The sequence below is a fragment of the Rutidosis leptorrhynchoides genome, chromosome 8, assembly GCF_046630445.1.
Source record: "Rutidosis leptorrhynchoides isolate AG116_Rl617_1_P2 chromosome 8, CSIRO_AGI_Rlap_v1, whole genome shotgun sequence".
Classification (NCBI taxonomy): domain Eukaryota; kingdom Viridiplantae; phylum Streptophyta; class Magnoliopsida; order Asterales; family Asteraceae; genus Rutidosis; species Rutidosis leptorrhynchoides.
Genome location: NC_092340.1, coordinates 89618811 through 89633488, shown reverse-complemented (window position 1 = coordinate 89633488; position 14678 = coordinate 89618811). Strand labels below are relative to the sequence as shown.

General features: G+C 36.9%; 2 protein-coding genes across 3 annotated transcripts; one reads left to right on the top strand and one right to left on the bottom strand.

Moving 5' to 3' along the window:
* Window positions 1–7560: 7560 nt before the first annotated feature.
* On the top strand, window positions 7561–8322 carry LOC139863610 (secreted RxLR effector protein 161-like). The gene has a single exon (XM_071852223.1). It carries the CDS (start codon window positions 7561–7563, stop codon window positions 8320–8322), a length of 762 nt encoding a protein of 253 aa, XP_071708324.1.
* A 339-nt stretch (window positions 8323–8661) lies between these two features.
* On the bottom strand, window positions 8662–11943 carry LOC139861909 (alpha-dioxygenase PIOX-like). 2 transcript variants are annotated; one of them, XM_071850434.1, is made up of 9 exons: window positions 11575–11697; window positions 11236–11502; window positions 10750–10899; window positions 10532–10665; window positions 10240–10453; window positions 10016–10161; window positions 9713–9940; window positions 9421–9623; window positions 8662–9193 (listed from the first exon to the last, which is right to left on the bottom strand). In XM_071850434.1, the coding sequence occupies exons 1-9, from the start codon at window positions 11695–11697 to the stop codon at window positions 8724–8726; spliced, it is 1935 nt and encodes a 644-aa protein (XP_071706535.1). In that variant the 3' UTR covers window positions 8662–8723. The 2 variants fall into 2 exon arrangements, with proteins under 2 accessions (XP_071706535.1, XP_071706536.1); XM_071850435.1 differs by lacking the exons at window positions 11236–11502; window positions 11575–11697 and adding an exon at window positions 11917–11943.
* Between the last annotated feature and the right edge of the window lie 2735 nt (window positions 11944–14678).

The window sequence follows — 14678 nt, the reverse complement described above, 5'->3', positions numbered from 1 at the left end:
GACAAGGTGAGTGTTAATATCCTATGTGCATATGTATGTGTAGGATGGGTGCGGGTCGGGTGAAGTGGTTCTCGGTTATAGAGCTCACTTCACATATAGGTGGATTTGATGGACTTGTGTATAGGTCCAATTGGCACGGTTGTGCGTTTTGGTTGACCACCTTTGGCGAGGTGCACACTTTGTGTGTACGTTATCACATGGGTGTGTGATGTGGACTTATATAACCCCAATGACGAAGGGTTAATATAGTGAGTGGAATAATTATATGCGTAGGTATATAATGTATTTATTTGTTGTAGCGTGAGATGTGAAGTGTCGATGTGCTAAGACACCACATTTCACGTGACGAGTGAAGTGTCGATGTGCTAAGACACCACTCAAAGTAATGTGAGGGGTGAAGTGTCGATGTGTTAAGACACCACCCGGAGTGAAGTATCGATGTGCTAAGATGCCACTCCAAGAGAATAACGGGCAAGGTTGTAAAAGTTGCGAGTCGGGGACGCATCGGTCGAGACCTAAAACGGACGCGTCGGCCGATTCGGGGACGCATCGGGGACGCATCGGTCGGTGACCAACGTTGACTTTATTGATAATTTCTTAAATATATATTTATATATGTATAAAATAGTTGATTCTGTACCATAACTTTCTTAAATAAGAATTTGAAATTAAATACAATCAAACTTCAAACTTAATTAATGTTACCGTGTACATAATTAGTAAGGACACAGAGAAAAGAGCGGTCCAAAAAATGAAAATGTAAAATAATTTTAAAACATATCACATCTTGACAAAAATTTGAATGATTTTGACCGTTTTTGACCAACTTTGACCGTCTTTAACCGAACTTTTAGCTTTGACCGTCTTTTGAGTCGTTGTCAGAAAAAACAGGACGGAGAACCCAAAAAAACGACGCATCGGCCGACGCGTCGGCCAAGTCGGCCGACTTTTACAACACTGATAACGGGTGAAGTGCCGATGTGTTAAGGTGCCACTCGAGGTGAAGTATCGACGTGTTAAGATGCCACCTCAAGTAAAATGAAGAGTGAAATGTCGAAGTGTTAAGACACTACTCGGGGTGAAGTGTCGACGTGTTAAGACGCCACCTGGGGTGAAGTATCGAAGTGTTAAGATGCCACCCGTGGGGTTAGTGTACGAAGTGTTAAGTGCACTAATGGTTGTTATGAACATCGATGACTTGTTTCGCGAAGTCATTCCCTTGCGAAGATTTGGTTAACCATGGTTATTGCGTTGTAAGCGTAAGCATTTTATGTTATTTGAGTTATATATATATATATATATATATATATATATATATATATATATATATATATATATATATATATATATATATATATATTTTGTATACGTATAACGTTGTTTTGTCGTGATATAGCTAACCCTCCGGTTGTAGTTTATTGGCATTGTTCACATCGTTGTTGGTGAACTTATATTTTGTGGATGTATCTTTAGCTCATTGCTTAGTGATCTTACGGTATGCTTAGACTAGCTTGCCTTTATGCTTGGATGCTCCGGTATGCGGTATTTGGATATTTGTGTGGCGTGTCCATTTTATGCATATATATGTATGTAGTATATTTTCACTCACTAAGCGTTAGCTTACCCTCTCGTTGTTGATATTTTTATAGGTTCGCATGCTTGGCGGCTCGGGTAAGCTTGGGGATTAGAGATCTTGGCTAGGTTGCTTAGAAGATCTTGCTTTTGTATTCGATTAGGATTTGGGTAGCGTAGTCCCAAATTACCATGCTCAGTTTATGTTTTAAATAACGTATTATTGCATTAAAGATGTTTATGGAAACACAATTGGGACCTAAAGTATTATTTAACACGTATTAAAAGAAAAAAATTTTATGGGCCGGTTTTAATACAGGTTGGGTTGTTTCATTATCGTGTCGAAAACATATAAAGATCAAGTTTAAATTTGGTCAGAAATTTCCGGGTTGTCACATGATCAGTGGACAGGTTGTAAATGGTCATCTGGAAAATGAAGATTATGAGCAGATTGATGAGGATGGTCTGGAAAGAATGGATATCTTGTGGGCTATGGGGAGTGTTGTTAGAAGAGCTAGAAAGTATCTGAAAAGGACTAGACAAAAGACCTTGAGCGTTAACATGAATACTGAGTGTGGTGTTGACTATATCAAGCATGGACATGAGTTCAAATCACTGCTGTATTATGAGCTTATGCAAATCGCCAGGCTGGGGATGCTTTATTGTGGAGTTGATGATAGATCTTCAGTATTGTTGAAGAAGATTAGGAATGTGTTTCGATCAAAGGATTGGGATGGTTTTAGGCCACAGTTTCCAAGGATTAGCTACAGGGTTGATCCTAGAATAGGTGAATCTCGAAAGATTGTAAAGTATAAGCCTGCAAAGACGATGAAGAAAGTACCTTTAAGAATGATGCCGCAGAATTTTAGTAAGAGATTCTGATGGTGGTACTATGATGATCGATCAGAGGAAGCTGTGATAGTCTTGGAAAAGAATACCGAAAGTGATGAAGACATCATTCGTGCGTTGGATTCAATTTGGTTGCGAAACTGTATAGAGGCTGACATTTTTACTTTGTACTACAATCGGATGTTGTATTTAGCAGGGAGAATCGAGTACAGGCTGAGCAATATGTGGAAGTTGCAAAGCTGTGCTATTTGAACAACATGGTTACGGATCCTTACGAATGAAGAATATGACTGAAGACTTTAGATAGAACTAGGTCTTAGGGGGAGTTTGTTGGTTCATGTAATCCCCAGTTCTATTGTTTTGTACTCGTTATATCGTTTAATACGCGTTATATTTCAGTCATGTAATATGAACACTTGTGTGTTTGAATATTGGTTATTGTTTATTGTGTTTAACCAATGCCGTGGGATGGTTTTAGAGTTGTTTTGTTGGAAACTCTGACCATCGACCGATGGAAGGCACCATCGGTCGAGGGACGTGGACCATCGACCGGAGGTCAAGGAGCATCGATCGATGGTCACTGCAGACTCCTATAAATAGAGGTGTCGGGTTTCATTGTTAGTTTACGAACCCTACACCTCCTAGCCTTCATATTGAAGTCTATTATCGTCCCTAGCAATACCCCAACCGAATAAAAACCCTAAGGCGTCAATCTAATCAACAAATAGTTGGTTTATTCGATCCCAAAGTGTAATCGTATTCGTCGCAACCTAGGTTATTGAATTCCGCTCTTAATCTAGTGTTTTACGTTTAATCTAAAGTCCAATCAACATCTACACGGCCTTTTTGGAATGTAAAGGATATAATTCTAGATATCCACTATGCATTCGTACAAAAGACGTTTTGTCCCAAAGTTGAATTTAGTTTGTAGAAAATGGGGCTAAAAGACAATTACATAGTGGAGAGAGGGATGACTATTTTAAATCGCGAACTCGTTATTAAACCCAGTACCAAACGAAGACTTTGAATATGTTTCAATTATGTACTGTAGCTTAAACCTTTTTAAAGACATTGAAAAGTATTTTAAATAAAAATGTGAATCTTGTCAAAAGACAAATATAAAAAAACACTTTAGAATATAACTTATTCTATCATTTAGATGAGGACAAATTCAAAAATACAGTCTTACTTATAAAAAGTTTTTACGTTAAATAAATTTTGTGATGGATGTGAGTGCATATATTGGCATCACCTTATTGTTAGAAAATAAAATTAAAGATTTGGGATCAGGTACAGCTCATTAAAGCAAGCAACAGCTAGCACTTTCTAAACTTACTTAGGCTCCTTGCCTTAGAGGTTTATAGCCGTTGAGGCTTTGTGTATAAATATAGCCACCTTGTATCATTGTAATAATCAAATCAATTTAAAAAGCATAACAATTCTGTTACACGATCAATACAAAATTCAGACTATTCAATTCTGTTTTTCCACATGGTACCAGAGCAGTGTTGCTGATCCGAGATCAAAGCAAACACTTTAGCTTCAATCGGTTACCAAGATAACTAAGCCGCCATGTCAAAAGACGGTAACTTAGTTCATACAAATCACATCTACCAGAAAAATCAAACCAACCCCCAAGCTGCAACCGATCACCACCGCAAACCACCACCATCAGTAACAACAGAAAATTCAAAATTTAATGGTACTTACCGCTGTGAATCGAAGCATACAGAAAAAAAACGCGTTGAACTTCAGGGGTACCCGAGATGGTGGACTAATAGCCATAAGAAAATAAACAGCACTGCGGCGGTGGTAACAGTAGCGGCGGTGCAACCTGTAGCAGCGGCAACCGGCGACAACCCTGAGGCTACCGGCAACGGCGTCGCAAGAACATCGACTAGAGGTAAAGGGTTGAGGTTAAATACCTCAAACCCTTATTTTTCTCTTAATACTTCTTTTCGATTACATCAAACAACAGAGGGAATGAGGGAAAAACCCCTACAGCCTAGTTCACATCATAAATCGATCACCGTGACTGAAAAAAAGGAAAAATGGGTGAAATCGAATGATTATAACCCTAATTCCTCTTCCCTAGTGCAAAAAACAATCAAAGGCTTCAATGAAAACCCTTTAAATCTCAATTTATCGCATCAATCTCATATAACGGCTAATAAAAAGAAGAACCCTAAAGTCTTGAAAGACATGGGTGAGGATGGAAAATCAAACCGTAAGTTCACTTTAAGAAAAGAAAACTTTGTTGACCAGAACACCCTAGTTGACCAGATTTTACTTAAAGACCCCTCTAATAATTTTTGTTCCCTAAATAAATCTGTATATAACCAACAGTTTTATAAAGAGCCCTTGGTTAATAATAAAGTAGAGAATAAGCCCTCAACTTCAAACTATTTAGATAAACATATTAAAAATTCGTTTTTAAAGGATAATTATGCACATGCGAATGTCGTTACAAATAAAACAAAAAATCACGAATGGATTTTTGATTGTGGTGCCACCGACACCATGACTTACGATAAAACAATTTTTGTTCTGAATCAAATCCTTGAATAAATAAAATTTAAACCGCAAATGGAGGGGTAGTCCAAGTAAAAGGAGGAGGAAAAATTGAAATTACTCCAAACTTAAAATTAACTAATTGCCTCTATATTCCAAATTTATCTCATAAACTACTATCTGTCAGTCACGTCACTAAAGAATTAAATTGCAAAGTCCAATTATATCCGACATTCTGTATCTTAGAGGATATTCAGACAGGGCTAATCATTGGGCGTGGCACTGAGAGGGAGGGTCTTTACTATGTGGACGAAGTCTCCCAACAAGGTACCGTGATGCTTGCACACGGTACAACTAATAGGGAAGCTTGGTTATGGCATAGAAGGTTAGGTCATCCATCTGCAAGTTATCTACATCTTTTATTTCCAAAATTATTTCCACCAAATTCCGTACTAACTTGTGAAACATGTATTTTAGCAAAAAATCATAAAAATACTTTTAAACCTAACAATTCAAGGAAAAATGTTCCTTTTTCATTGATTCACTCAGATGTGTGGGGCCCAGTTCTAATTAATGGGGGAAAGAACTTTCGATATTTTTTACTTTTTATTGATGATTGTACACGGATGACCTGGACCTATTTCTTGGCAAATAAATATGAAGTTTTCGATAAATTTTCGTTATTCTATAAAATGATTCAAACTCAGTTCAACAAAATATTCAGATTTTACGATCTGACAATGGGGGGGAATTTGTTAACTCATCTATGAAACAATTTTGTCAAGAAAAAGGGATAATCCATCAAACATCGTGTGCACATACCCCTGAACAAAATGGGGTAGCTGAGCGGAAAAATCGTATCCTTTTAGAAATGACACGGGCTCTCCTAATAGAATCAAATGTTCCGAAAAGTTTTTGGCCAGAAGCACTTGCCACGGCAACTTATCTTATAAACTGACTTCCTACCCGAGTTCTTGATCTTCAAAACCCACTTCAAACCCTTTCCAAATTTCATGAATTACCGTCCAATCTTACTCTAAAACCAAGGATTTTTGGTTGTTCTGTCTTTGTTCACATACCTAAGCAAGAACGAACTAAACTGGAAGCATGTGCTGAAAAATGTGTCTTTGTCGGGTATGGTGTAAATCAAAAAGGATATAGATGCTACAGCCCTAAGAAAAAACACATGTTCACTACTAAGCAAGAACGAACTAAACTGGAAGCATGTGCTGAAAAATGTGTCTTTGTCGGGTATGGTGTAAATCAAAAAGGATATAGATGCTACAGCCCTAAGAAAAAACACATGTTCACTACTATGAACTGTGATTTCTTGGAAACCGAGTTCTTCTATGCTACCCAACACACAAGTCAGGGGGAGACGACATCTGATGACAATGTGAGTTGGCTAGACATACCATCATCAGAAGAAGTAACTCATAGTACTCCATCCATCAGTACCACAGCTGAAGATCTCCCTGACCATACTGACCATACTGAGGAAAGTACAGAGTTTTCTGAAACTGATACTACTAATCTTGAAAATGAAAGAAGTTTGCCAGTACAGGAAAATAGTACAAGTCAACCCGAACAACAAACTGAACTTGAACCACAGAATGATAGTGAACCACAAACTGAACCTGAACAACAAACAGAACCCAAACAGCAATCAGAACCCGAACAACAAACTGAATCTCAATACATTCTTCCTCCAAGGACAACCCGAGGCGTTCCACCAAAGAGGTACTCACCTGAGAGGGAACCCCGAAGATCAAGATATCCGATGGCGAACATCGTCAAAGGAAATTTATCAACAAAGGCCAAACAATTCACTTCCGCATTATACTCTGAACAAATCCCAGCCACCATTGAACAAGCTCTAAAATCACCAAAATGGAGAAAAGCAATGGAAGAAGAGATGGAGGCTCTAAAAACAAATAATACGTGGGAAATATGTGTTCTTCCAGAATCAAAGAAACCAGTTGGATGTCGATGGGTATTCACAATCAAACACAAAGCCGATGGATCTGTCGAAAGGTACAAAGCTCGGCTTGTTGCCAAGGGGTATACTCAAACTTACGGTGTTGATTACTCAGAAACCTTTTCCCAGTTGCAAAAATCGACACTATTAGAGTTCTTTTCTCTGTTGCTGCAAACAAAGACTGGCCACTCCACCAATTTGATGTTAAAAATGCCTTCCTTCATGGTGAACTCAAAGAAGAAGTTTACATGGAAGGTCCTCCCGGTTTCACATCAGACTTCAAAGAAAGGGAAGTTTGTCATCTTAAAAAATCTCTTTACGGATTAAAACAATCCCCTCGGGCTTGGTTTGGGCGTTTTACTATAGCTATGAAAAATTACGATTTTAAACAAAGTAACTCCGACCATACTCTTTTTCTAAAACAAAGAGGGAACCTTATCACATGTCTCATTATTTACGTTGACGACATGATTATCACAGGAAACGACCAAGAAGAAATTGCAAACTTAAAAACTAACCTCTTTAAAGAATTTGAAATGAAAGACCTAGGAGGACTTAAATAATTTTTGGGAATCGAAGTCTTACGTTCTAAGAGGGGGATTTTCATATGTCAAAAGAAATATATACTTGACCTTCTTGCTGAAACAGGAATGGTCGACTGCAAACCCGCAGACACTCCTATGATCCCGAACCAGAGATTATATATAGAAGACAAGGCCAAGGTCAAAGCAGCTAACCAAAGTCAATATCAAAGGCTCGTGGGAAAACTTATCTACCTAGCTCATACTCGTCCTGATATAGCACATTCTGTTGGAGTTGTAAGTCAATTCATGCATCAACCCCAACAACATCATATGGATGCAGTATGGAGGATTATCAGGTATCTCAAAGGCACGGCAGGGGATGGGGTCTTGTTCCAGAAAAACAATCACTTAGAAGCACAAATCTTCACTGATGCGGGTTATGGAGGAGAGAAGGGTGATAGGAAATCAACATCCGGATACTTTGCACTTGTTGGAGGAAACTTGGTTACTTGGAAAAGTAAGAAACAAAAAGTTGTCGCCCTATCAAGTGCTGAAGCTGAATTTCGAGGAATTACTCGTGGTGTAACCGAGGCTTTATGGATCAAGAAACTTTTAACAGAGATCGGCTTCCCTCCAAGTAGTTCCATAAAAATCATGTGTGATAACGAGGCAGCAATCGCAATCTCAGAAAATTCAGTTCAACACGATCGAACCAAACACATCGAAATAGACCGACACTTCATTAAAGAAAAACTCGAAGCCGAAGTAATTTCTCTTCCATATGTCAGATCTGAAGACCAACTAGCAGGCATTCTAACAAAGTCTGTTAATGGAAGACTCTTCAAAGATGTGCTCTTCAAGTTAAATATCGGAAATCCCACTATTTAACTTGCGGGGGAGTGTTAGAAAATAAAATTAAAGATTTGGGATCAGGTACAGCTCATTACAGCAAGCAACAGCTAGCACTTTCTAAACTTACTTAGGCTCCTTGCCTTAGAGGTTTATAGCCGTTGAGGCTTTGTGTATAAATATAGCCACCTTGTATCATTTTAATAATCAATTTAAAAAGCATAAAAATTCTGTTACACGATCAATACAAAATTCAGACTATTCAATTCTGTTTTTCCACACTTATCTTCACAATCACCTTATCTTCACACTGTCAACTAATCTTGTTATTTTCTGGTGTGCATAGCTAATTAAAATCAAATATCCTTGTAACAAATACTTATACGTAATTAACACGACATATATACGTATAGTATATATAAAAAAATATGACAGAAAAATCATTTAGGGATTCGAAGATAAACCGGTACGGGATTTTTAGGATCCGGTGGAGCATCCCACACTGTAAACGCGCTAGTCGAGTTCATCCATCGATTAGTCATCTCAGGGTAATGTCGATCCAACACATCTTTCAAACTCTCAGTTGTGTTCACCCATTCCAACCCTTTTTTCGTGTACACTTTTTCGTTAAAATCGCTAGTAAAAAATCTATCCGCTTCGAGTCTCCTTGTCGCCATGATGAGGAAAATGATAAACGCCGTCTCACTTATCGCAAACCCTTTGATCTTCTTCTCGGCTAACAATCCCACCAACAAATCGAGATGTTCCACTTGATCACCGTACACTTCGTTCAATGTGTTGATTGCTTCTATATTATCCGTTAGATCTTCCCATTTGGATATTGGAATCAAGAATAGTGATCTACGAAACTCATTGTATCTTGACACGTTTCGCTCCCTATCCCTGTAAACTACATCACCACATGTTTATTTGTGTAACTAACTAGACAAAAGGTATAACCTCAAGGGCCAAGGGCTGGCCTAGTGGTTGGATGCTTGAGAATCTTCAAAGAAGACCCAGGTTCAATTCCTACTGGCTACACCTTGGGGCCTTGCTTAATGAAAAAAAAAAAAAAAAAAAAAAAAAAAAAAAAAAACAGGACAAAGGTTTACACTGCCCGAAGAAAAAAAAACTTACTTTCGAGAGAGGCTAAATCAACAGGGTTGGAACGATCTATGCCATCGGCGTTTTGAGGTACAACGTCCCTGAGCCACACCGGATAATTCCATAGCTCGAGTGCCCCACAAGATTGATGACCCATTGATACCATTTGTGTTGCAATTCCAATTCTTGATAATTCTTTTTCCCCTCTTCTCCCAGTCAAATTTACCATGTCAACCCTGTATCAGTTTACGACGTTTAGTATGTGATTTTTAGGATCTTGGATGAAAAAACTAATCGAGATCAATAGATTATGTAAAAGTCTTACTTGTAGCTCAATTTTGGAGACTTATTAGGGCCTGGTGATGAATTTATATCCCTGATGACAAGTTCATCAGGTACTAAAGAATGTAATCTATAAACACTTGTAAACTCTTCAGTTAATGAGTAAGGCACCCCATGATTATTCGGTTTTTTCAACCCTACAAGACCTCCCCAAAATGATCCTCCAACATGTCCATATTTTTCTTTAAAACTTTTCCCAAGTAGACCATACCTAAATTAATCAAAATCCAATTTTTAATCAAGAAAATCAACAACCAAATAAAATTATAATTAGAGTTTTATTTACCAGTTAGCACTCATTCCAGCATGAAGGGTGTCGGTTTTAAGAAGTTGAACGGTCCAATCGATAGTGTGAATCTTGGCCACCACTGCAGCTGTAACCAGTCTTGCATGACGATATAAATGCTCATCATCCATTTTATTATATTCTTCCTAATGAAATTTAACAGTTTTAGTTGAGATACACATACAAATGATCGATAATTGATTCAAATAGTATAAAGATTGTACCTTTAATGTGTCGCAAATGGCATTGTGCTCGAGGATGAAGAGGGCTTGTAATGTGGATACACCAATCCAACTATTACGAACGTCACCAGCTAACGGTAATCCATCATCGTCATGTTGTAGCAAACCGTTTGTTTCGATTTTAAGCTTTCCGTCTATGTAGGTTCTCACTTGTTGCAATTGGGAAGAGTTGTTTCCATATATCGAGCTCCCGTCCCTACACAACACCAAACATTACGTACATTGATATTGTTCCACAAAAAAGCGTTCGGTACATTAATCGAATTGTTCGTACCACCATGAAGTTCTAATGTTTACATGACCTTTCTTGTTTTTATCTAAACCGGCATTGAATTTTTTAGTCTTGTAACATCTGAATGATTTGAGTGGACATTCATTGGCCACTTCTGAAGATGCTTTAAGCTCAATCTGCGATTGAAATCCACGATCAAGTACGTGTTAGTACATCATAATCATATGTCATATGATGATGAAGTATTGAAGTAGTCAAACCTCTTTAGTTGACTCGAGATGATCCATCCAATCGTGCACCATGAATTGAATCCATGAAGCAGCTATCATGTTGAATTGTTTTCCCGTGTCTACGAACTTTTTGCGTGCCAAAAGCTTTGTTGCTACCACCATAGGATTCGGCTTCAACAACTAAAATAAATCTAGTACTTCAGTATATATTGAATAGTTTTAAAAAGATCCTTTTAACTTGCATAAATCTAGAATCATATTTCTAAGTCTCCGAGTTCACAGACATAATATAAAATTATTCTATCTTATGTCTTCAAAAAAAAACAAAAGTTTGCAGTAAAAGTGTATAAGACATAATAACCTCTGACATCTGCAAACTGATAAACAAACAACACTTGAGTGAAATCACAACTAGGCATGATCAAAATAGACCAATTCAAATTGACAGAAAATGGCCGGGGTTGAAAAAATGTTTAGGTTATGAGATATAAAACGAAAATTTGAAAATTGATATACCATTTTTCGGCCATCAACTTGGGGCATGTTTCGGCCAAAGAAAATTTCTGCACTACCAGCAGCGTGATCAGAAGGATCGTTGAACATTCCGTTAGCGGTCCGATAAGGGAAGTCGTCAGGATTGAAGCTAGTACCTATGGGTGTTTCCCCAACATTAACTAAACTGTAGTTGTTATGTAGATGCCTACGTGTCGCTAGGTACGTCAACCCCAAAAATACAGGGAACCGGTACCACTTCATCCCAAACCTATCAAGACCATGAATTATCTGTACAAATCATTAGAATTGAATTATGTACATACATCATAAAAATAAAAATTATTATATATACGCAAGTACCAAAAATAGAAGCTTGTCAACAGGTTTCATCTTTTGAAAAATGTCATGAAAATCATCATGGATCAAGCGTTTGATGACTGACAAAACAAGATACTTTACAAAAGACGTGATAAGGCGAATCATGGTTTAATTTTGAGAGATATCGTTTAAGTTCGGGAATAACATTACTGAAAGAGGAAAGACAGTTGAATAATTGTTTTGATGAGATTGAATCATTTGTTCAAACACTTGAAACAATATGCATGGATGGTATAGAATTCGTTTGTATGCTACATTTTACCTATCACCGGGGTTTAACTATTTTGAAGTAAAAATGCACATAATATGCGTGACAAAACAAACTCCGAATTTGTTGATAAGATTAGGCATCACTTGAGGTGAGATTTTTTATTAAGTAATGGTTGTGATTGGATAATAATGATAATGAATAAACTATTCAATATAAACAAGTTAGTCGATCGTACCTTTGCTTCTTTAGAACTTTCTGGAAGTTTACATGAAAATGCAGTCACACTCAACATGTTGCTTGGTTCAAACTACTCCGTAATACTGTTCCATTACTTTCATTAGATTCAAGTTCCTCTACAGATCACGAGTCATACAAATTCCAATTGCTGTCATATTATTTTTCACTCGTACGTACACGTCCCATCACATCTCTAAATGTATCAACATCTTCATAGAATGCCTTTCTGAATTTATTGAACACGTCGATTGCTTGTTACTACATAATGGAACTAAAACAGTTGGATCAACCTTCCTTTGCAGTGTTGGCTGTAGAATCAATCCCATTGATAGGATGTTATATAGATGATCAAACGTAAAACTTATGGGTTTAGTCATCAAGGATTAACTTAAAACTTACAATTAACATCTCTTCATCACCGTCATTATCCTCACATTCAACATGAATCTTACCCCCTGATGTTGATACTTCACCAATAAAACTTCCGTCTTCCTCTGCCTCAATCTAAGCTGCCAACATTTTCCAATAAAATAATCACATCATCTAGATCCATGCTACTATAACAAAAGGCATACATTAATATGAGACAATTGTATACATTGCATCTAAAACTAATTGGTCAAAACCAGAGGCGTTCTAAGTATAAACTCGTGGGCGTGGATTCACGGGACACCGCTAGTTTGAAAATTTTTAGTAGAAAAAAAGGACACCACTAAATTAAATGTATGATCCCATATATTTTTGTAAATCTATAGTTATTCTTTTGAAAACACCACTAAATTATACTACTCGGGTCCCATATATTTTTCGAATTTCTAATTTTTCTTAAGGTAAACTATCACTAAAATAACAACCTAATATAATTAGTATTTAAAAAAATTTCGAGACCCCACTAAGTGGAATCGCCAAAACCTTCTGTATCTAATGAATTCGTCTGTTTAGCTTTCATCTGTAATCACATTTTTCCTTTGATCACCATTACTACTCTTTCGCTGTTTCTCTAACTCACTTGCCAATTCTTTCAACCTCATTGCCTTCATCTATATATAACCAACTCACAAAAAAATCATTCATATTACTACAACAAAAAGCCCTAATTTTATGTCCTGACACAGTAAATGAAAGTCAAATATAAAAACTCACATCATTTAGAAGCTATTTTTCAGTAGTTTCACGGATTTTAGCATGTGCATGCTTCCCGCCGCCTTTGACGTGAATTTACAGTTCTCTGTTTTAATATATGCAGGTGGGTGTTGCATCATCATCAGATACAAATATAGGTTTGGTTTGGTTTGTAGAGACATTAGTTTACATATTCGACGGAAAAACCCTAATACATGATCATTCTCGCATTGCTTTTATGAATTGTTACCATCCATATGCTTGCGCGCATTGCATCTGTATTAACCAAATTAACGATTGATTCAGTCAATGGTTACCGCCAATTTTTTGAGGGGTCATGAAGAGCATTGGCAATTCAAACGAACCCGTGTGGCACTGTTTCAGTAATTTTCGTGACCGAGGACTTAGAAACTTTTAATTAGACATAATTAAATTATGCTGATACTCCTTGTAATTTTCCCTAACTACTCCGTATGTGTTAGAAGTTTTTTCAAAAATTGTCAACTATATAAGAAAGACCAATACCATCGGCGGTGGCGTATTAATACTTGTATATTCATTTATATAATTAGTACAGTAGTAATTAATGTAATTAAACAAGATGATGAGGTAACCGCGCGTTGCGGCGGTGAAAGTTTTTGCAATATTGATTTGGAGTAGTTTACGGAAGTGTATTATTTAATTACATACGTTATATTAAAAATATATATTTGTACAAAACATGATCAATTATACTGGTAAAAAATGCTTATTAGTATTTGTTATGTGTGGTGCACAATAACCACCCTCATAATATGTTGATTACAATATTAGTTTATTTTTTAGAAGTCCTATATAATAATTCAAATAAGTTTAAGTGTTACATTATTATCCCTTATATACTAAAAGTCATGTCTTATTGTGTAGTTTTAGCTGATTAAGATTGTAGTTTCAAGTATGCGTTCACACTACAAACCGTCTCTCAAATTCGGCTCACTTTACACAACAGCCCCTCAAGTTTAGACTTTTTCAAGGGTAGAAAGTGTAAACATATAATTTTATTAAAATAAAAGAAACTAACTCCCCCGAATTTATAACATGCCCTATCTTCTCGCTCGGTGCGAGTTAAATATTTCCGAGACCACCGTTCAACTTGAAAAAGTCTCACGAACCCAACGGGACTAACTATATGCGAGACGGACACTTTTTAAAAAACGCTTAACATAACGATAGCCCGTATCTTTCTGTTCGCCGCAAGTTAAATTTTTCCGACATCACCGTTACACGCGAAAAATTTTTATGAACAAAACAAAACTAACTACGTTCGAAACGGACACTTTTTAAAAAACGCTTAAGACAACGACATCTAAAACGGCGCTTAAGACATGAGCCATTTTCCCTCTGTAAATACACAACGCTAAGTTAAATATGAATACACAGGCCGAAAACCCACGCCGTGTAAAGATGATAATGCTAAAAACGAACATATATTTCAAAGCATTATCCCTCAAGAAAGACAAGCTTTTAGTTGCAATTG